This window comes from Chondrus crispus, genomic scaffold, assembly GCF_000350225.1.
Source record: "Chondrus crispus Stackhouse genomic scaffold, scaffold_242, whole genome shotgun sequence".
NCBI classification, from domain to species: Eukaryota; Rhodophyta; class Florideophyceae; order Gigartinales; family Gigartinaceae; genus Chondrus; species Chondrus crispus.
This window is the reverse complement of record NW_005179126.1, coordinates 112471-127090: the sequence shown is the minus strand read 5'-3', so window position 1 is coordinate 127090 and position 14620 is coordinate 112471. Positions and strand designations below refer to the sequence as shown.

The 14620-nt window shown below is 51.7% G+C and overlaps 1 protein-coding gene across 1 annotated transcript; it reads right to left on the bottom strand.

The window, feature by feature from the left end:
* Window positions 1–3800: 3800 nt before the first annotated feature.
* Window positions 3801–4877, bottom strand: CHC_T00004707001 (hypothetical protein). The gene has a single exon (XM_005716143.1). The coding sequence runs from the start codon at window positions 4875–4877 to the stop codon at window positions 3801–3803; it is 1077 nt and encodes a 358-aa protein (XP_005716200.1).
* Between the last annotated feature and the right edge of the window lie 9743 nt (window positions 4878–14620).

Genomic DNA, 14620 nt, shown 5'->3' with positions numbered 1-14620 from the left:
ATGTATGAGGAAGAGGGGCCCTGGGGCTGGCCTGGATTTACTGTGGACGGCGGGTTAGAGGATGGGGGAGGTGGAATCCGGTCGGTCGGTGTGGTGTGTGCAGCATGGGGTGACGGGGCGGCGTAGTCTTGAGGGAGGGGGTAGTAGCCCTGGGGCGGGGCGGATGTCGCCGCAGGCGGAAAAGTGGGGAAAGTCGTGGATGGTGGGTGTGGGGGGAGTGTGGCGGGATACGGGTATGGAAGCGGCAGTGAGGGCGTTGTTGTCCAGTGGGCTTGAGGCGGGGGATAGGAAGTGGTGGGGTGGATGGGGGAGGCAGGGGTTGACGGGGGCTGGGGTTGGAAGGCATGCGTTGGGGCGGGCTGGTGGTGGCGTTGGCGGTCGGAGCGAAATTTAGCCATGCATTCGGACGTGTTGTGGGTGTTCATACCGTGATATGTACACCATTTGCCTTTCCAGCCGTCTGGACGACGAGCGTTTCGGTCACCGCGGGGGGCGGGGCGGTTGTTACGGTCTTGGGAGCGGTTCTGCCAAGTGGCTGATGCGGATCGGTTGGACTGGGCGAGATTGTTGTAAAGGGTCGAGGTACGTTGGATGAGGTGATCAGCATGGATTAGTTGGGTTTCGACTTGTTCGATGGACGTGAAGGTGCCTAGTCTCATGTGGAGATCCATGTAGGTTTGGTGGAAGTCGGGATTGTGGATCAGGCCATCAATGAGAAATTCAGCATACGTGGAAGGGTCCTGGATTCCGGGGTAGTTACTCGCGAGCATGCGCGAGCGGATCTCACGATGCTGGCCAATGTAGTTGTGAATGGAGACACCGGGGCGAAGGAGGGTTTGTTTGGCCAGAGCGGAGAGAAGATAGGGAGCGTTGGTGGGGTTGGTGGAAGTAAGGGTGAGGAGGCGTGTTTATAACCCAAAGGGCGAGAGGCGAAGGTCCTCTTTGCTGAGGCGGATTCGGATGTCGTTAGAGCAGCTGTTGAGGATGAGAGCCTTGGCGTAAGCAAAGAGCTTGTTGTGTTTGAGGAGGACGTCCGCTTGGGTGGGGGCGGGAGGATCAGCTGTAAGGAAGTGGGCACAGTCATTAAGGGAACAGAGGAGGTTGAGATTTTCGAACCATAGGTCGTAGTTGTCAAATGTGAGCGGGACTACGGACAGTCGGGCAGGATCGGTGGAGGAGTTTGGGGCCGCGGTGGATGCCGCGGTTGGGAGAGGGTTCATAGCTGGGGATTCAAGAAGGACTTGAGCGAAAAGGTCTTCAGGGAGGGTGCGAAGTTCGTCCTCGCGATCAGCAACAAGGCGAAGTTGGGCTCGGCGCTGGGCGCGGTCGGAACGGGAGGAAGGAGGATCGATGGTGGGGGAAGTATCGGCGAATCGCCGGAGGGTGACGGCAAGGTGCCGGTTGAGGAGATCGGCGAGGCGCCGGCGTAGAGCGAGAAGAGAAAGGCGAGGGAGTTTAGCGTAAAGGGTCCATAACCTGTGATCAAGGGCGATGATGCCCACTCAGTTTACTGGAGGGGGCGACGACGGGCTTAAGTACTGTGGTGTGGTGTGGCTAAACGTGTCCAGGTGGCTATCGTACAGCATGCCCACATGTTCGAACACGTGACCATACATTCGAACATTGGCAAAATCTGCCAAAAGTAAATAAATTATGGGAGATTTCACGATCAGTTGGCGAAAGGGGAAAAAAGTGTTGAATCGTTGAGTCAGTAGGCGACATCGCTTTTCTGACACTCCGAGTACGGGAATTATGTCAAAACTGTCTAATCAGTAGCCGAAATACGAAATTGGACACAATCAGTGGGGTTTTTCCTCAAAAACCCAATGGGAATTCTTCGAATAGGTTTCTGACAAGTGGCAAAGTGAGCCGAAGGCACCGTGGCAGCCCACGGAGGAGGCTACAGTGGTTACCCGGTTCAACATCTCCACCCATGCCACCTAAAACGTAAAACGATTTTTTTTGGGGGCCACCTGGTGTTTTTAATCTCCACCGGCACGGACCAAACCCACTGGGTGGCGGGGTGCGCTCCCAAATGTTTTGTTTGGTCCAATTCCAGACCTAAAATGGAAAACTTTGGGCTACCATGACACCCAAACCTAACCGTTGGGGGCTATTTCTTGCTTCAATAAAACAAATTTAAAATAGGTCGACATCAGCCGACTTTGTCGACTTCGTGGATCACGAGTTCTGTGTCCGATCACTGCAAGTAGAAAACTTTCGAGAGAAGCTGCAGCACTGCGCTCGCTATACTTTATTTCTTTCGCCGACGTTCTCGACAGACGGCATCGAAACTCAAGACTCATCCCCTCGGCGCATGAACCCACAATCTTTCCCATCTTTTATTGGAATAAAGCTCGAATACACCTCTTGAGACACAACATGTCCACCCGTTCACCTGCGAATGCTAAGGGAAAGGGTCTATCGTGGTCGGATGAGGAGCTTTGGCCCTTTGTAAGGCAGCTTTCGTGGCCGGAGGCTCGCCTATTTACGGCGCAGGGATGAAGTCAGCGGTATACAGCAAGAAAATAAGGGAGGAGTTCCTGAAGGACAATAATAGGCCGCCGCTTGCCTGCTCCGGTTGTCGAAATGGAGGACCGCTGGATAAACGTCGTTGGAACGTGCGTACGCGAGAGTCTTGTTTAAAGATGTGGAGCAAAGTTAGATCACTCTGTACTGCTTACCATGACGCCGTGAAAAGAATCAACTCTATGAGCCTGACTGGGGCGCCAGGAACGGCTGAGGTCGAGAGATGTGTGGTTGCTGTTTATAACGACAGAGATCTCACGTCTCATGTGTATGACATTATCCGTAACCCAAAATACAGAATCGGCAGACCGTTCCCATACAAGAGTTGTTATGACTTTTTATCCTCCCACACCAGTATGTTGGAAAGTAGAGGCGTTACGGAGTATAGAGATGTTGGAACGCCTGCAAATCAGAGTCCAGGAGATGGGGAGGCGGATGAGTCCGGCATTCAAACGGATTCTTGTATTGATACAGCTGCTGTCGAGAGGCTTGAAAAACGTCCTATTGGGAGGAAGGCCGCTAAGAGGATCAAGCAAAAGGAAGCGAATGGGAAACGTTCCCTGGAATCAAGTGCAAGTAGGATGGCACAGTCCGTAGAAAACTTCAATGAAATTTACAGTGCCGCCCAGGAGCGCAAAGCGACAACCAAGGAGCGCGAACTGTTAATTGCAAAGAGGAGGTTGGACTGGAATATGGCTGAATCTCTACTTTTTGCGAAGGATTCTGATGCAACTGACGAGGAACGGATGATGGGTAAGCGACTGCTGCGCAAACGGCTTTTAATGTCAATTAATGAAGCAGATAATGAGGGATATAATGCCCAGGGCATAGCAGGAACCTGCAGTAATAAGCTCCGTGGCTCGTCATCTCGAGATGCCTCTCGTGATATACCTCCCAATCGTGATGTCAATGAGCAGCGGTCAGAGGCAGCGAGTCCCGATAATATCGAGACGTCAGCCCCGGCGTCAGCCCCAACCATAAATGGACAAACTTCAGATCATGAAGCTGGGCCCGCAGAGAGGTCAGGCCAGACTACCAAAAGGGCGAGGGTGGAAAGCAATGGAAAGAGTATGACTGACGACGAAGATTCTGAGGCTGAATTCCCCAACCATGTTGGCCCACGTGGTCTTAGCCTTTCTGACATGCTCACCCAACCGCCTCGGGAGTACGATAGTGAGATTGTGTAGGCGGAATAATGAGACATGTGCGCAGTACTTTACCTAGACGGGCGATTGAGAAATTACAACATACGTCAGAGTGCAGCAACTAATTCACTGACTTGAATCACTTTCGTCTCCATCTTGATTCCATATGTGCTCAGCGAGCGCATTCTTCAGTTTCACATGCTCTGTAGTTTTCTCAATGGGATCAATGTATTTGCGCCAGAACGTTGCCTGCTCATAAGTTCCTTCTCCTGTTGATACAATTTGAATATCACTTGGAAGAGTAGTCTCCTCATCTGTAAACCTCAAAGCTGCCGTTCCGTTGTACGTATGAAGTCTACTCTTGACAATGTTATTGTGTAAAATACAGCACGCTCTCACGATCGAGTTCATATCTTCTTTGTACCAAAGTCTTGAGGGTTGGTACAGTAATCGAAAGCGTTGAAAAAGAACCCCGAAAACTCTTTCGACTGCCTTACGTGTTCCCTCCTGGTATGAAGAATATAGCTTCTCCTTCTTCGTGACTGGCTCACTTATTGATGACATAAGGATTCTATACTGCGGGTAAATCCCATCTGTAAAGTAATAATACCAATCCAGTTTCATCCCAGCTACCTCTGTCTCGGGTCTGATCGGGGGCCATGCCCCTGTCCTGATAGAGTTGAACAATGGACTTTGGTGCATAATGTTGATATCATTTTTAGAACCCGGACTCCCAAACATGACATGCCAAATATACAAACGGTCATCACATATTACCTCCATCCGACAGACCGGTTTCTTATCTTTTCCCTTGTACATTCCTTGCCATCCGACCGGACACTTGTCCCATTCCCAGGAGGCGCAGTCGAGACAGTCAAGACATCCTGGGAATCCCAGTGTCTTGTAAGCAGCCTCAATCTCCTGAATCTCATGCTCATCCGGTGACCGCAACCATTCTGCATCATATGTATCAACTATAGCCTCGCAGAAACGCTTAAGGCATACAGCGTTGCTGGACTCCATTAGCCCGACTATTTCAGTCACAGCGTCTGCGGATATTCCACACGTAAGCTGTCGAAGCGCTGACATGATCTTTTGGTCTAAGGTAGCTCCCAACCTGCCAGTGGCATCTCGGCTTTGAACGAAGTAGTCGTCTGCTTGCAAGACCGCATCTCTAACTTCTTCGTACACGGCTCGTGACATTCTAAAGCGGCGTTAAAATTCCGCATCTGAAAAAAAAGGCACGCCTTGTGTGAATCTACAAAAGTAGTTTCGGTCGATTTGAACTGCTATGCGGTGTCGAAGCTCATTTCTGTTTGGAGCTTTTCCGGGCAGGGATCCACCATGTTTTCGTTCCTGCGATCGTGCGAGAAGTTGATTAGCGATCGCTGCAGACGTCGCGACTGCCCTGGCGATAAAGACTTCCTCCTCACTCCCCGACGACGACATTTGAGTCTAGCTTCAACACGGAGCTGAAATTGCACTGCGGTAGCGCGATCAGAAATACCGACCTCTCTCTTTGGGTTGTTTGACACAACAACACGTGTGAGGTGTACCACACGTGTTGGTACTATTCTGGCGATGCAAGCATCGCGTGTTCCTAAATGAGCAATCACCAGTGGAGCAGAAAACGTTTGGGAATCGCCCCAAAAAATTGAATTTAGGCTGACCAGTAAACGTAAAACATGTGGCAGGCGATTTTAGGATTTAGGCTCCGCCGGTGGAGATGCTCTAAGGGGTTTCTAGTGGAATTAGTGACCGAGATAGAAGAGTACTTAGACGAGTTGTCTTCGCTGTCACTTGACGTTTGACTCCGAGGTAGAGTTCCTTGTTTAGTTTTCACGCAACGCACCTCACCATGGAAACCATCCTAAATGCAGTGACCCCAGAGACTCTCCTCGCAAATTCCTACTCTGTGAGATGGCGGGAGGTATTTGCACCGTGGTGCGTGGCCGCAGTTCCCAGCGGAATAGTGCTGCTGATCTCCCGTTTGAGAGATGCGGAGGAGGGATTTGGTCCACTGCCGTCCGGATGGAATTCAGATCATGGACCTCCGGTTTCCCGCCTCGTCAAGTGGCTACGAAAAGCCTACCGTAATGGAGACACGCCCAAATTGCTCCTGGTACGAGCGCATTTCTCGAGTCTGGGAAAGTCGCGAGACTGACTCCAAAGGCGCTGAGTCCGTAGGGAGGTTTTTATCTCTGGATAGTGACATACATAGTGCCCAAGAAGTGGAATTGTGCCAGGCTTTAGACTCTGCAGGGGTCAGGATTGATGGTTCCGTTGACACCTTTTGGTCAGAATTGGCGGACGAGCAAGAACTACAGGAACGGATTCTACAGCTGTGGCGTTTGGGATTTAGTGCATGCACCTTCGCTGGCTTTGAGGAACGCTTCGCTTGCTTCTCTCTCGCGGAACGACTACATTCCTTTAGAAAAGAATTTGTCACCTCTGCCTGTCGCCGACTGAACGTAGAAGATTGCATGGGAATTTGTCGTCTAGTCGCAGTCCCGGAGGATTGTTATCTCGGTTTCCCTTTCGGCGTTGTACGTCAACTGCTATTTGAGCTCCATTCTTCCCTTCCCGCCGTCATTCACTCCCCCACATTCGCGTTGCAAACGCAAGCTGCTGGTGAAGCAGCTGCTGTTGAAGGCGTGTGTGAGGGTGCTGGAGAGCTGGCACTAGGACGGACGGAAAATGACGCCTTGCGTAACCACCGTCGCGAGACCGGTCACCCATCGCCTGGGGGCGCCGCGCCTGCTGTCCCACCAGGCGCTGTCTCAGGACAGGCGCGTCAGGATTATATGGCTTCGAGGCTCCGTGTTGCGGAGCGAGCGGTGGAGATCGGGTCGGATATGGAGGCAGTGGAGGCGGATCCAGAGATCGGTGCAGACGGTGACGGATTCATGGGGGTCGCTATCGGACAGCCGCTCATTCGCCCTACAGGCCTTTCGGTGGTTGAGATTGAAGAGTATGACTCGCTGGTCGCGCGTCTGCCCCGAACGTGGCAGAAGCATGTCAATACTGGATTACCGTTCACTCGTGTGGTGTCGCAGCATCGCCTAAAAATCAAGACAAAAGAAGAATTAATTGATTATTTTAGAGGTTTTTTAATCAGGAGCAATTGGTCATACGTCAGCTTCTAATTGGAAAGCACAAGGACCCGGACTCACCCCTGATCATTTCGGATTGTAAGGCGGCGTATGAAATGCAATACAGCCACAAGGATCGCCCCGTCACGTCTGCTTTTGCACCTCATGAGAGGGTCACGGGTCCGCAGATATTGCACTGGACCAGGAACGGGGGTGACTTACAGGACCGTGTAAATCGTGCTCTGGCCAGATTGTCAGATGATTCCGGTGATACCCCTCTAAAGAGTGAGATCACCAGCACCGGGCAACATCTGATAATTGCCATCGACTCCCTGCATCCTGCTCTCGCCGTCCGCAGTGATGCCGTGGAGAGCCTCGTCCAGCGACTAACTGTACTGTTTAATGTCGCAGAGGACTACAAACGGGACAAAAGACCTCAAGCTTGGGAAGGGACTGACTTGTTCCTTGGTACTTTCGGCGAGAGCAGCGCTGCCGGATACAAGCTCCTTCGAAAATCGAAGACAGATTCGAAGAAGGACACCAGCTCCAAGTAAGAGTTAAACTACCGCTAGCCCTTCACTGGCCTGCTTCTGTCTTCCTCCCCCCTTCTTTATCACTCTCTTTCTATCTCTATGCTATTTTCTATCATATCTCCATTTCTTTTGTTTTCACCGTCGCCCCGCCTCGACCGACCGTTCTGTTCTCTTTTTCATTCTTTGTGTAGATCTCATTAGAAGAGGGTATCCCAATCGAGATTTTTATCCCTCTTCTGCTTCATTGAGGTGAAGGTGAAAAAAATTCTGGCAAAACGTTTAAAAAAAAGACACGACACCACAACCGCACCACCGAACATGTCCTCGAACATTCTTCGTCCTCAGGCACCCGAGGTGCTGGACGAACTGCTACGTTCCGTCGAGTGGTTGCGGAGCGGCATCGGAACGGTGCCTCGCGGGGTGGACATCACATCCATCCCTCCCCGTGCGAGGACCGAACTGTCGCAGGCCGTCACTTCTTTCGTACGTCTGAGAGATGCTGCCGTACCTGAAGATGATGACGTGCCATCCCGGCTTCCTATGTATGGTCCGAGCAGTGCGCGTGCTGAGAAGCTCACTTCTACTCGCGCCGCTCTGCCGGATCCTGGGGAGGCCGCTACTGCAGATTTAATGCAGCTCCTTCCCTTGGAGGAAAGGAATCTATTGCTCGAAGGGAACTTTCTTTGCGACCCTCAACCGTCCACGGAGTCTTTGGGACGGTTGCCTGTCCTATGTGTAGCATAAACACCCCCAGCGATAAGGGTGCATGCACAGTTCGACCGAGACCCTTGTCGATCGGGAAGACGGGGGTGAAGCGGGACACCAGCTAACGGCACCGGGCAGCGGGCCCGGGTAGCGCGGTAGAGCGGGAACGGGGAGGACGCCGGTACGCGCGAGCGGTTCGACGCCTCGACGCCCCGGCGCGGTACTGGGTTACGATCCAGTACCGACGGCTGGAGGCGGAGCCGGCTCGTGGGCGTACCGCCCGCGTCCTCAACCCGCGCTCGGTGCCGTTCTAAGGTAGATAGCGAACGCTACTCTAGAATAAGCGGGATGTCGGACCTTGACGGTCGGTGGGTGACAAGTCCCTCCTTGTCCTCCTCCACCGCCGCCGGTCCGCTCCATATTTAATATACAAAACAACCTATAACACTACAGTACCGAAGTACTGTAGTGGTCTACTGTAGCACGGATCGGACCGTACTGTAATACTGTCAGCCATCGTGGCTGACAGTACACGTGTGTGCGTGCGCTTCCGTCCCGCGCGGTACACGTGTACCCGTGTGCACGCGTGCGCCCTGTACCCGAGGGGTACACGTGGCCACGCGCGGTAGTACTGTAGAGCATCGGGCTCTATAGCACTAGATCCGTTGTTGATCTAATCTAACTAAAAAGCCCCAGGGGGGGTTATACTACACTATGCAACGTCCAGAAGGGGGAATACGTCCCTCTCCTTCGCCGAATGAAAGCGGTGGGGATGATCTGCATGTTTCCGCCTGGCCATGGGGTAGTAGAGAACGGGATTTTTGGTCTCTCCAAGACGCTCGACACGAACAGCCCACAGCGTCTCATTTGGGACGGGCGGCGTTCTAACCTCTGCTTCAATCACGAGCTTGCTACTGTTGTGCTTCCCTCTCCTGACATGCTGGGAGAAGTCTACCTCGCTTCGCTGGACCCGCTCTTCGCCTCTACATCGGACGTCAGTCAAATGTACAACAGACTCCTAGCGCCAGCATGGCTCTGGCGCTACTTCGGGCTACCACGTGTCTGGGGACCGTCTTTTGACTCATCCCTCAGAGCAGACTACTACTTCCCTGCCCTCAAAGTCGTTCCGATGGGCTGTTCACTTGCCGTCCGCTTCGCCCAATCGGTGCATTTGGAGATTCTCAGACGTGCTGGCGTTCCGGAAGGAGCTCTGCTGCTCCTCGGTAGCTACTCGTCGCGGCCATTTTCGAGTTCGGTTCTGACGCTGCTACCGTATATTGATGACTTGGTGGTACTGGGGACGTCTGTACATCAGGTTAACAGTCGCCATCGGTCCATTAAGGAACATATGGATGTCAGTGAGTTGCCCGTTCACTTGTTAAAAGACCAGCCGGCAAGCGCCATACGTCCCCTCACTGTGTGCCTCGGTCTCGCTGTACACCAGACGGGTCTGGTATCGCCGAAGCCGCAATATCTACATACGCTTGTCAATGACACCTACGCATTGCTCCAACGCCGCCGGGCTACTCCCCGCGAGATGCAACGTCTGTTGGGACGCTGGGTCTGGCCGCTTCTACTCCGTCGCCCCTTGTTGAGTGCGTTTTCAGATTGCTACCGCCTCGCATCTCTCCTTCGGCCCCACGTTGCTCGCCCCCTTCTCGTGCCTCAAATCGCAGAGCTACAAGTGCTACTTGGACTTACTCCGGTCATTTTCCGCGATTTGACACGTCCTGTTGCGCACCGTCTCTACGCAACAGATGCATCGCCGTGGGGGGCTGGCGTCGTGTACACAGACGAGCCGGTAGGCGGCACTCCGCCTCTCTCACTGTTCCGAGATGCACGAGTCCTCATGGGCTGGTACTCCTTTCCAGACATGGACATTGATGCCCCCGACGACGGAGACCAGAGAGCGCGGTTAGCTTCTGAACCCGATTTTGAATATGATAAACATTCTAAAAGGCTGGCCGCGGCCTGGACCGAGGACCACCCCGTACGGACCAAGTGGGCCTCTTTACAGTGGAAAACGGCTATCATACATCGTTGGCGAGTGTCTGCTCGAGCCTATCATATCAACGTTCTGGAAATTGAGGCATTAATTTTTGCTGTCCGTCACATGGGCAGGTCACGTGTGACTCGAGGGTCACGTGTCATGGTCATATTAGACAGCCTTGTTGGCCTTGGTGCATTGGCAAAAGGGCGCAGTCCGTCTGGACGCTTGAATCGTGCTTGCCGTAAGCTCTCTGCTTACGCTCTGCTCGCCAACGTTGAGCTACTGTTGCACTGGGTTCCGACGGACATCCAACCTGCAGATGCCGCCTCACGCCGGTATGCCCCCCGAAACGTCTATCGCCGCACAGATTAGCCCCGCGCTTGAGTCTGTCTCCGTGCTGCACCGCAATGCGGTCGCTCCTAAAAATTTAATAGTTTATCGTGCGGGAGTTCTTCGATATGCGGCCTACTGTCATGAACGAGATTTGCGAGCTTGCTCGTCCGAACAGGTGGATGCTGCCCTAGAGCGCTTCCTGTTGTGCACTTACCAGGACGATCCCTCCCGCGGCGCAAAGAATCGCATGGTACACGAGGTCTTCGGCTATGAGTTTCTTGTGCCCGCCCACCGCAAGAAGCTTGTCGGATGCCGCTTGGCCCGGCGTGGTTGGGACCGTCTCGTCCCTCGAAAGTCACCCCGGCCGGTCTCCTACTCAATACTCAACGGTCTTGCCTGTGAGTGCCAAAAGCGTGGTCTTTCCATTTATAATGTCTCATTTCGCCTCCAGTTCAATTGTTATCTACGGGCAAACGAGCTGCTTAATTTAGAAGTCCAGGACATCGCCCTATCAGGTGACTCTCGTCTGCGGCACTGGGGGCTTCCTTCCCTCGCCGGTTTGCGACTCGTCCAAACCAAGACTGGCCCAAACCAGTTCGTACAGATTTCAGACCCCTTCCTTCTCGAAATTTTACCCAGTTACGTGGCTGCCCGCCGGTCCGAAGTAGAAGGACTTGGAAAGCTGTTCCCGCTACAGTATGAGACCTTGCACAAAACATTTCACCGCGCGCTGCAATGGCCTGACTTGGGCAATGTGGGGTTTACTCTACACAGTCTACGCCATGGGGGTGCCACGCATGACTCCCTCCATAGTTGCCCTATTTCCGATATTATTCGACGCGGGCGCTGGTCGGATCCCAAAAGCGCCACCACATACCTCCAAACCGGTCGAGCCCTCCTCCTCAGCGTCACTATCCCCCGTCCACCGCCCGCCGTCTTCTAGTTTCCGAGCGGGTGGTTCGTCGTTTATTGCAGGAAGGGGGATTGCGGCAGGGTCGCCATGGGCATAACCGCGGAATTATGCTGTGTACAGTATCCGTGGCTAATGTCTCATGGCGATGGGTTTTAAGTTGAACCGTTCAACTTTATTGTTAAAAATACCACGCCGCTGGTGTCAAGTCAAACAAGGGACTCGTCAGAACTATATTTGTCAAACATTTGGGTATCACGTACTGATTTTGTCGCCGCTGTCTAATTCCCCCACTCATTCAGACACGTAGTACGTGTCACGTACTGATCCTGTCGCCTCTGTCTAGTTCCCCCACTCATCCCGACCTCTCCCCACAAACTCTGAATAACGCTACGCAGTCGCATTCCCCTACTGATCGCGACTTCGTTCATCGCTTAAGATTAAGGGGAAACGCAACTGAAGAAACGCTTTAAGGAATTAGTGCGATCCCGAAAAATACCTCGGTTCTGAAGATCTTCTACCTAGAAAGCACAGAGAAGAGTGTCGCATTGTCGGATATTCGACGTGCTTACTTGAGCGTCTGCCTCAAGGTCCATCCGGACAAAGGTGGTACTGATAATATTGAGTTGGCAACTCGCTGCACGCAAAGGATATCGAAGTGCTTTGAGCAATGCAAAGAGTACGCTGAGAGCCACGCAAGTGGCAGTTCTTGTTTCATTCCGGAAACGATTACATTTACTGGTTTTGAAAACGGCGACAATCTTCAATGTGACAGAGAACAATGGTCGTCTCCTGAAGGCTTCGGAGATGATAACATTTTTGAAAGCTTTTTCCCCAGCGACGAAGGCGAATCGATGAGAGAAAAGTTTAATCGTGACTCGGATGAGTATCGTCCAAGTTATGCTTACGACAATTCGGATCACTCTGAGAAGAGTTCCGATGACAGCTTGATTTTTGTCTCGGAAACAAAACAGCAAGATCTCACTGGAGATATAATACCAGAACAAATATCAACTCCTCGAAAGACCATATCCAAAACAAAAACGACAAGCTTCCACGACCGATCATCAACAGAATTGGAAACGTTAAATAGAGTACGAGCAAGCAAGCGTTCTTACAATAAAAGAATAAGAGAAGAGGCTAGGCAAGCGCTTGCGGAGGAGAGTAGAGCATCTGAAAGTTGGTATCCGCAACGTGCAGTTGAATTAATTCCTGGAAACGGTCTTGAAATGAATTCAAGGTGGAAAAGCGAAAAGTATTGCCTCGCGCATACAGCCTTTCTATCTATACAAGGAGGTGTCAATATTCATCAAACTGCAGAAACAGTTTCTCTAACGTGCCGGGAACGTCATTGCAAAGCAAAATTGCTGTTTTTACGAAACCCAGGAACTAGAATGTGGAGATTGCAGGAGTTCAAAGGCCACTTGTCTGCATGTTCGGGAAAAGTTGTTTCAAGTGACAAAAATAGTGGGGGAATTTGCGCGCCTGCCTATACCGCAAAAAAAGTGGGACGAATGATTCTTCCAGAACTTCAAGAAACCCGTCAGTGACTACGAGATTTATCGTATCAATTGTTAACGCGAAGCAGATTTACACCTGCCAGGCAGGTCTGCGACACTTTCGTGCCATAAAGACCGAATTATCACGCATGATGGCCGCCAACAGACTTTAAGATAGGGCTTGTATGGAGGGATATGCCTTGTTATTACGGGAACTGGCTCACTATGTGGAAATATTTACTTGCTCTGCGGACGAAATGCGAGAAATTCGCGTCAAGGCCGCTAGGTTCATATTCCATCAACTTAAGAAAGGTGGACTCCTTCCAGAAGAAGAACAGTTTGATCACAGAATTGTGCAATGCTCCAATATTGTTGAAGGCAGGCGATATTATTCAGGATTCGTATTTGTTCCCAATATCGGTATTCATTTCTGTCGGTACGTGTAGTGCATTGGACACACTCGCCAACGAGGGCGTAAATCTCGCTATGAGGGAAAGCCGTATGTCCAGTCACCACCAGGGTGTTCGGGGCCCTCTGCCTGTGGTAGCTCAGAGGTAACGCGAGAATCGCGGGTAGAGTCGCCGTCAGCGCGTGAAGGGGTACTCTGGATCGAGTAACTAAAAGGAGTGGGTGTGGCGGTCGCGTCGCGGACCGCTATCGACAGCGTCGAAGAAGAACAAAACAAGAAGGCAGAAGAAAGAAGGAAGTAGAAGTGTAGAAATGTAGAAAATAGGGAAAAAAGTAAATGAAAAACAAGAAAAAGGATGACAACGAAAGGTGCAGGTACCAGACTTAGCCAACTAGATAGGAAACGTAGAGGATCCTACCAGAGATGGGGTCGGACCACCTGATGCCTCTTTACTGCAGCGCCTTCCGACACCCGACCTATATAGGCCGAGCGCCGTCGTCGGCGTCGGTTACTAAATGGGTAGTTAATAATTAATTATCGTCATTAGAATTGCCACTTGGCATTAGACGCTAATAAGCGTAGAAAATTGTGGGTACCACGTATGTATACGTGTCGTTCACGTGTTGTACACGTATCATATACGTGTCATACGACTGTCATACACGTGTGTCCACGTGTGGTACACGTGGAGTACTTTCCCAAGTGTGCGCGCACAGTATACGTGTCCAAGGCGGGGAGCGCGGCCCCACGACGGCGGTGACCAGGCGTACAGTACAGAGTCACTGCACTACAGTACGGGAGGGCAACGACAGCAGCTGATGCCGCCCATTGTCAAGGGTGCAGACCACAGTCATATGGCACTACTTATGGAGTTGTTGTCTATGATGCGAACCATAATTTAGTTCCTCTGCTATTTGCGCACACGGTTGCGACTGAGTCTGAAGATTCTTGGACTATGGTATTCAGGAATCTGAAAAACGTGTCAGGCTTTGATGTACCAGGTCGAGTTACAATTGTCAATCAGGAAAAGTCTATTGATCGCTCTTTCGAAAAGACTATAGAAAATGCGACAGTATTCCTTGACCATTTGCATGTTAAGAAAAACATGGCTAAAGCATTGGGGAAGGAAAAAACGACAGGTCTCGCTCAATACGAGGAAGCCGTGCGCGCTCCCTCACGTAGTGCCGTGAACGCGGTGAAACGGACGTATGGATCGAAAACCTCCGAATATCTATCTCGATTTCCAGACACGGCTCTATATCGAGCATACGCCGGGCTGCAAGACTTGATTACAGCTTCGCAGGGGGACGAAAGCCAAATGAGTGCATCACTCCGAAATCAAATTCGAAGTGTAGAACCACACTCGATGTTACGAACTGTTCTTGAGTTGTAGCGAAAGGCATTTTTAAAACGACAGAACGTGGCTCTCAATTGTGAGAAACCTGTTCCGCCACACATTGAAAGACATTTGGCAA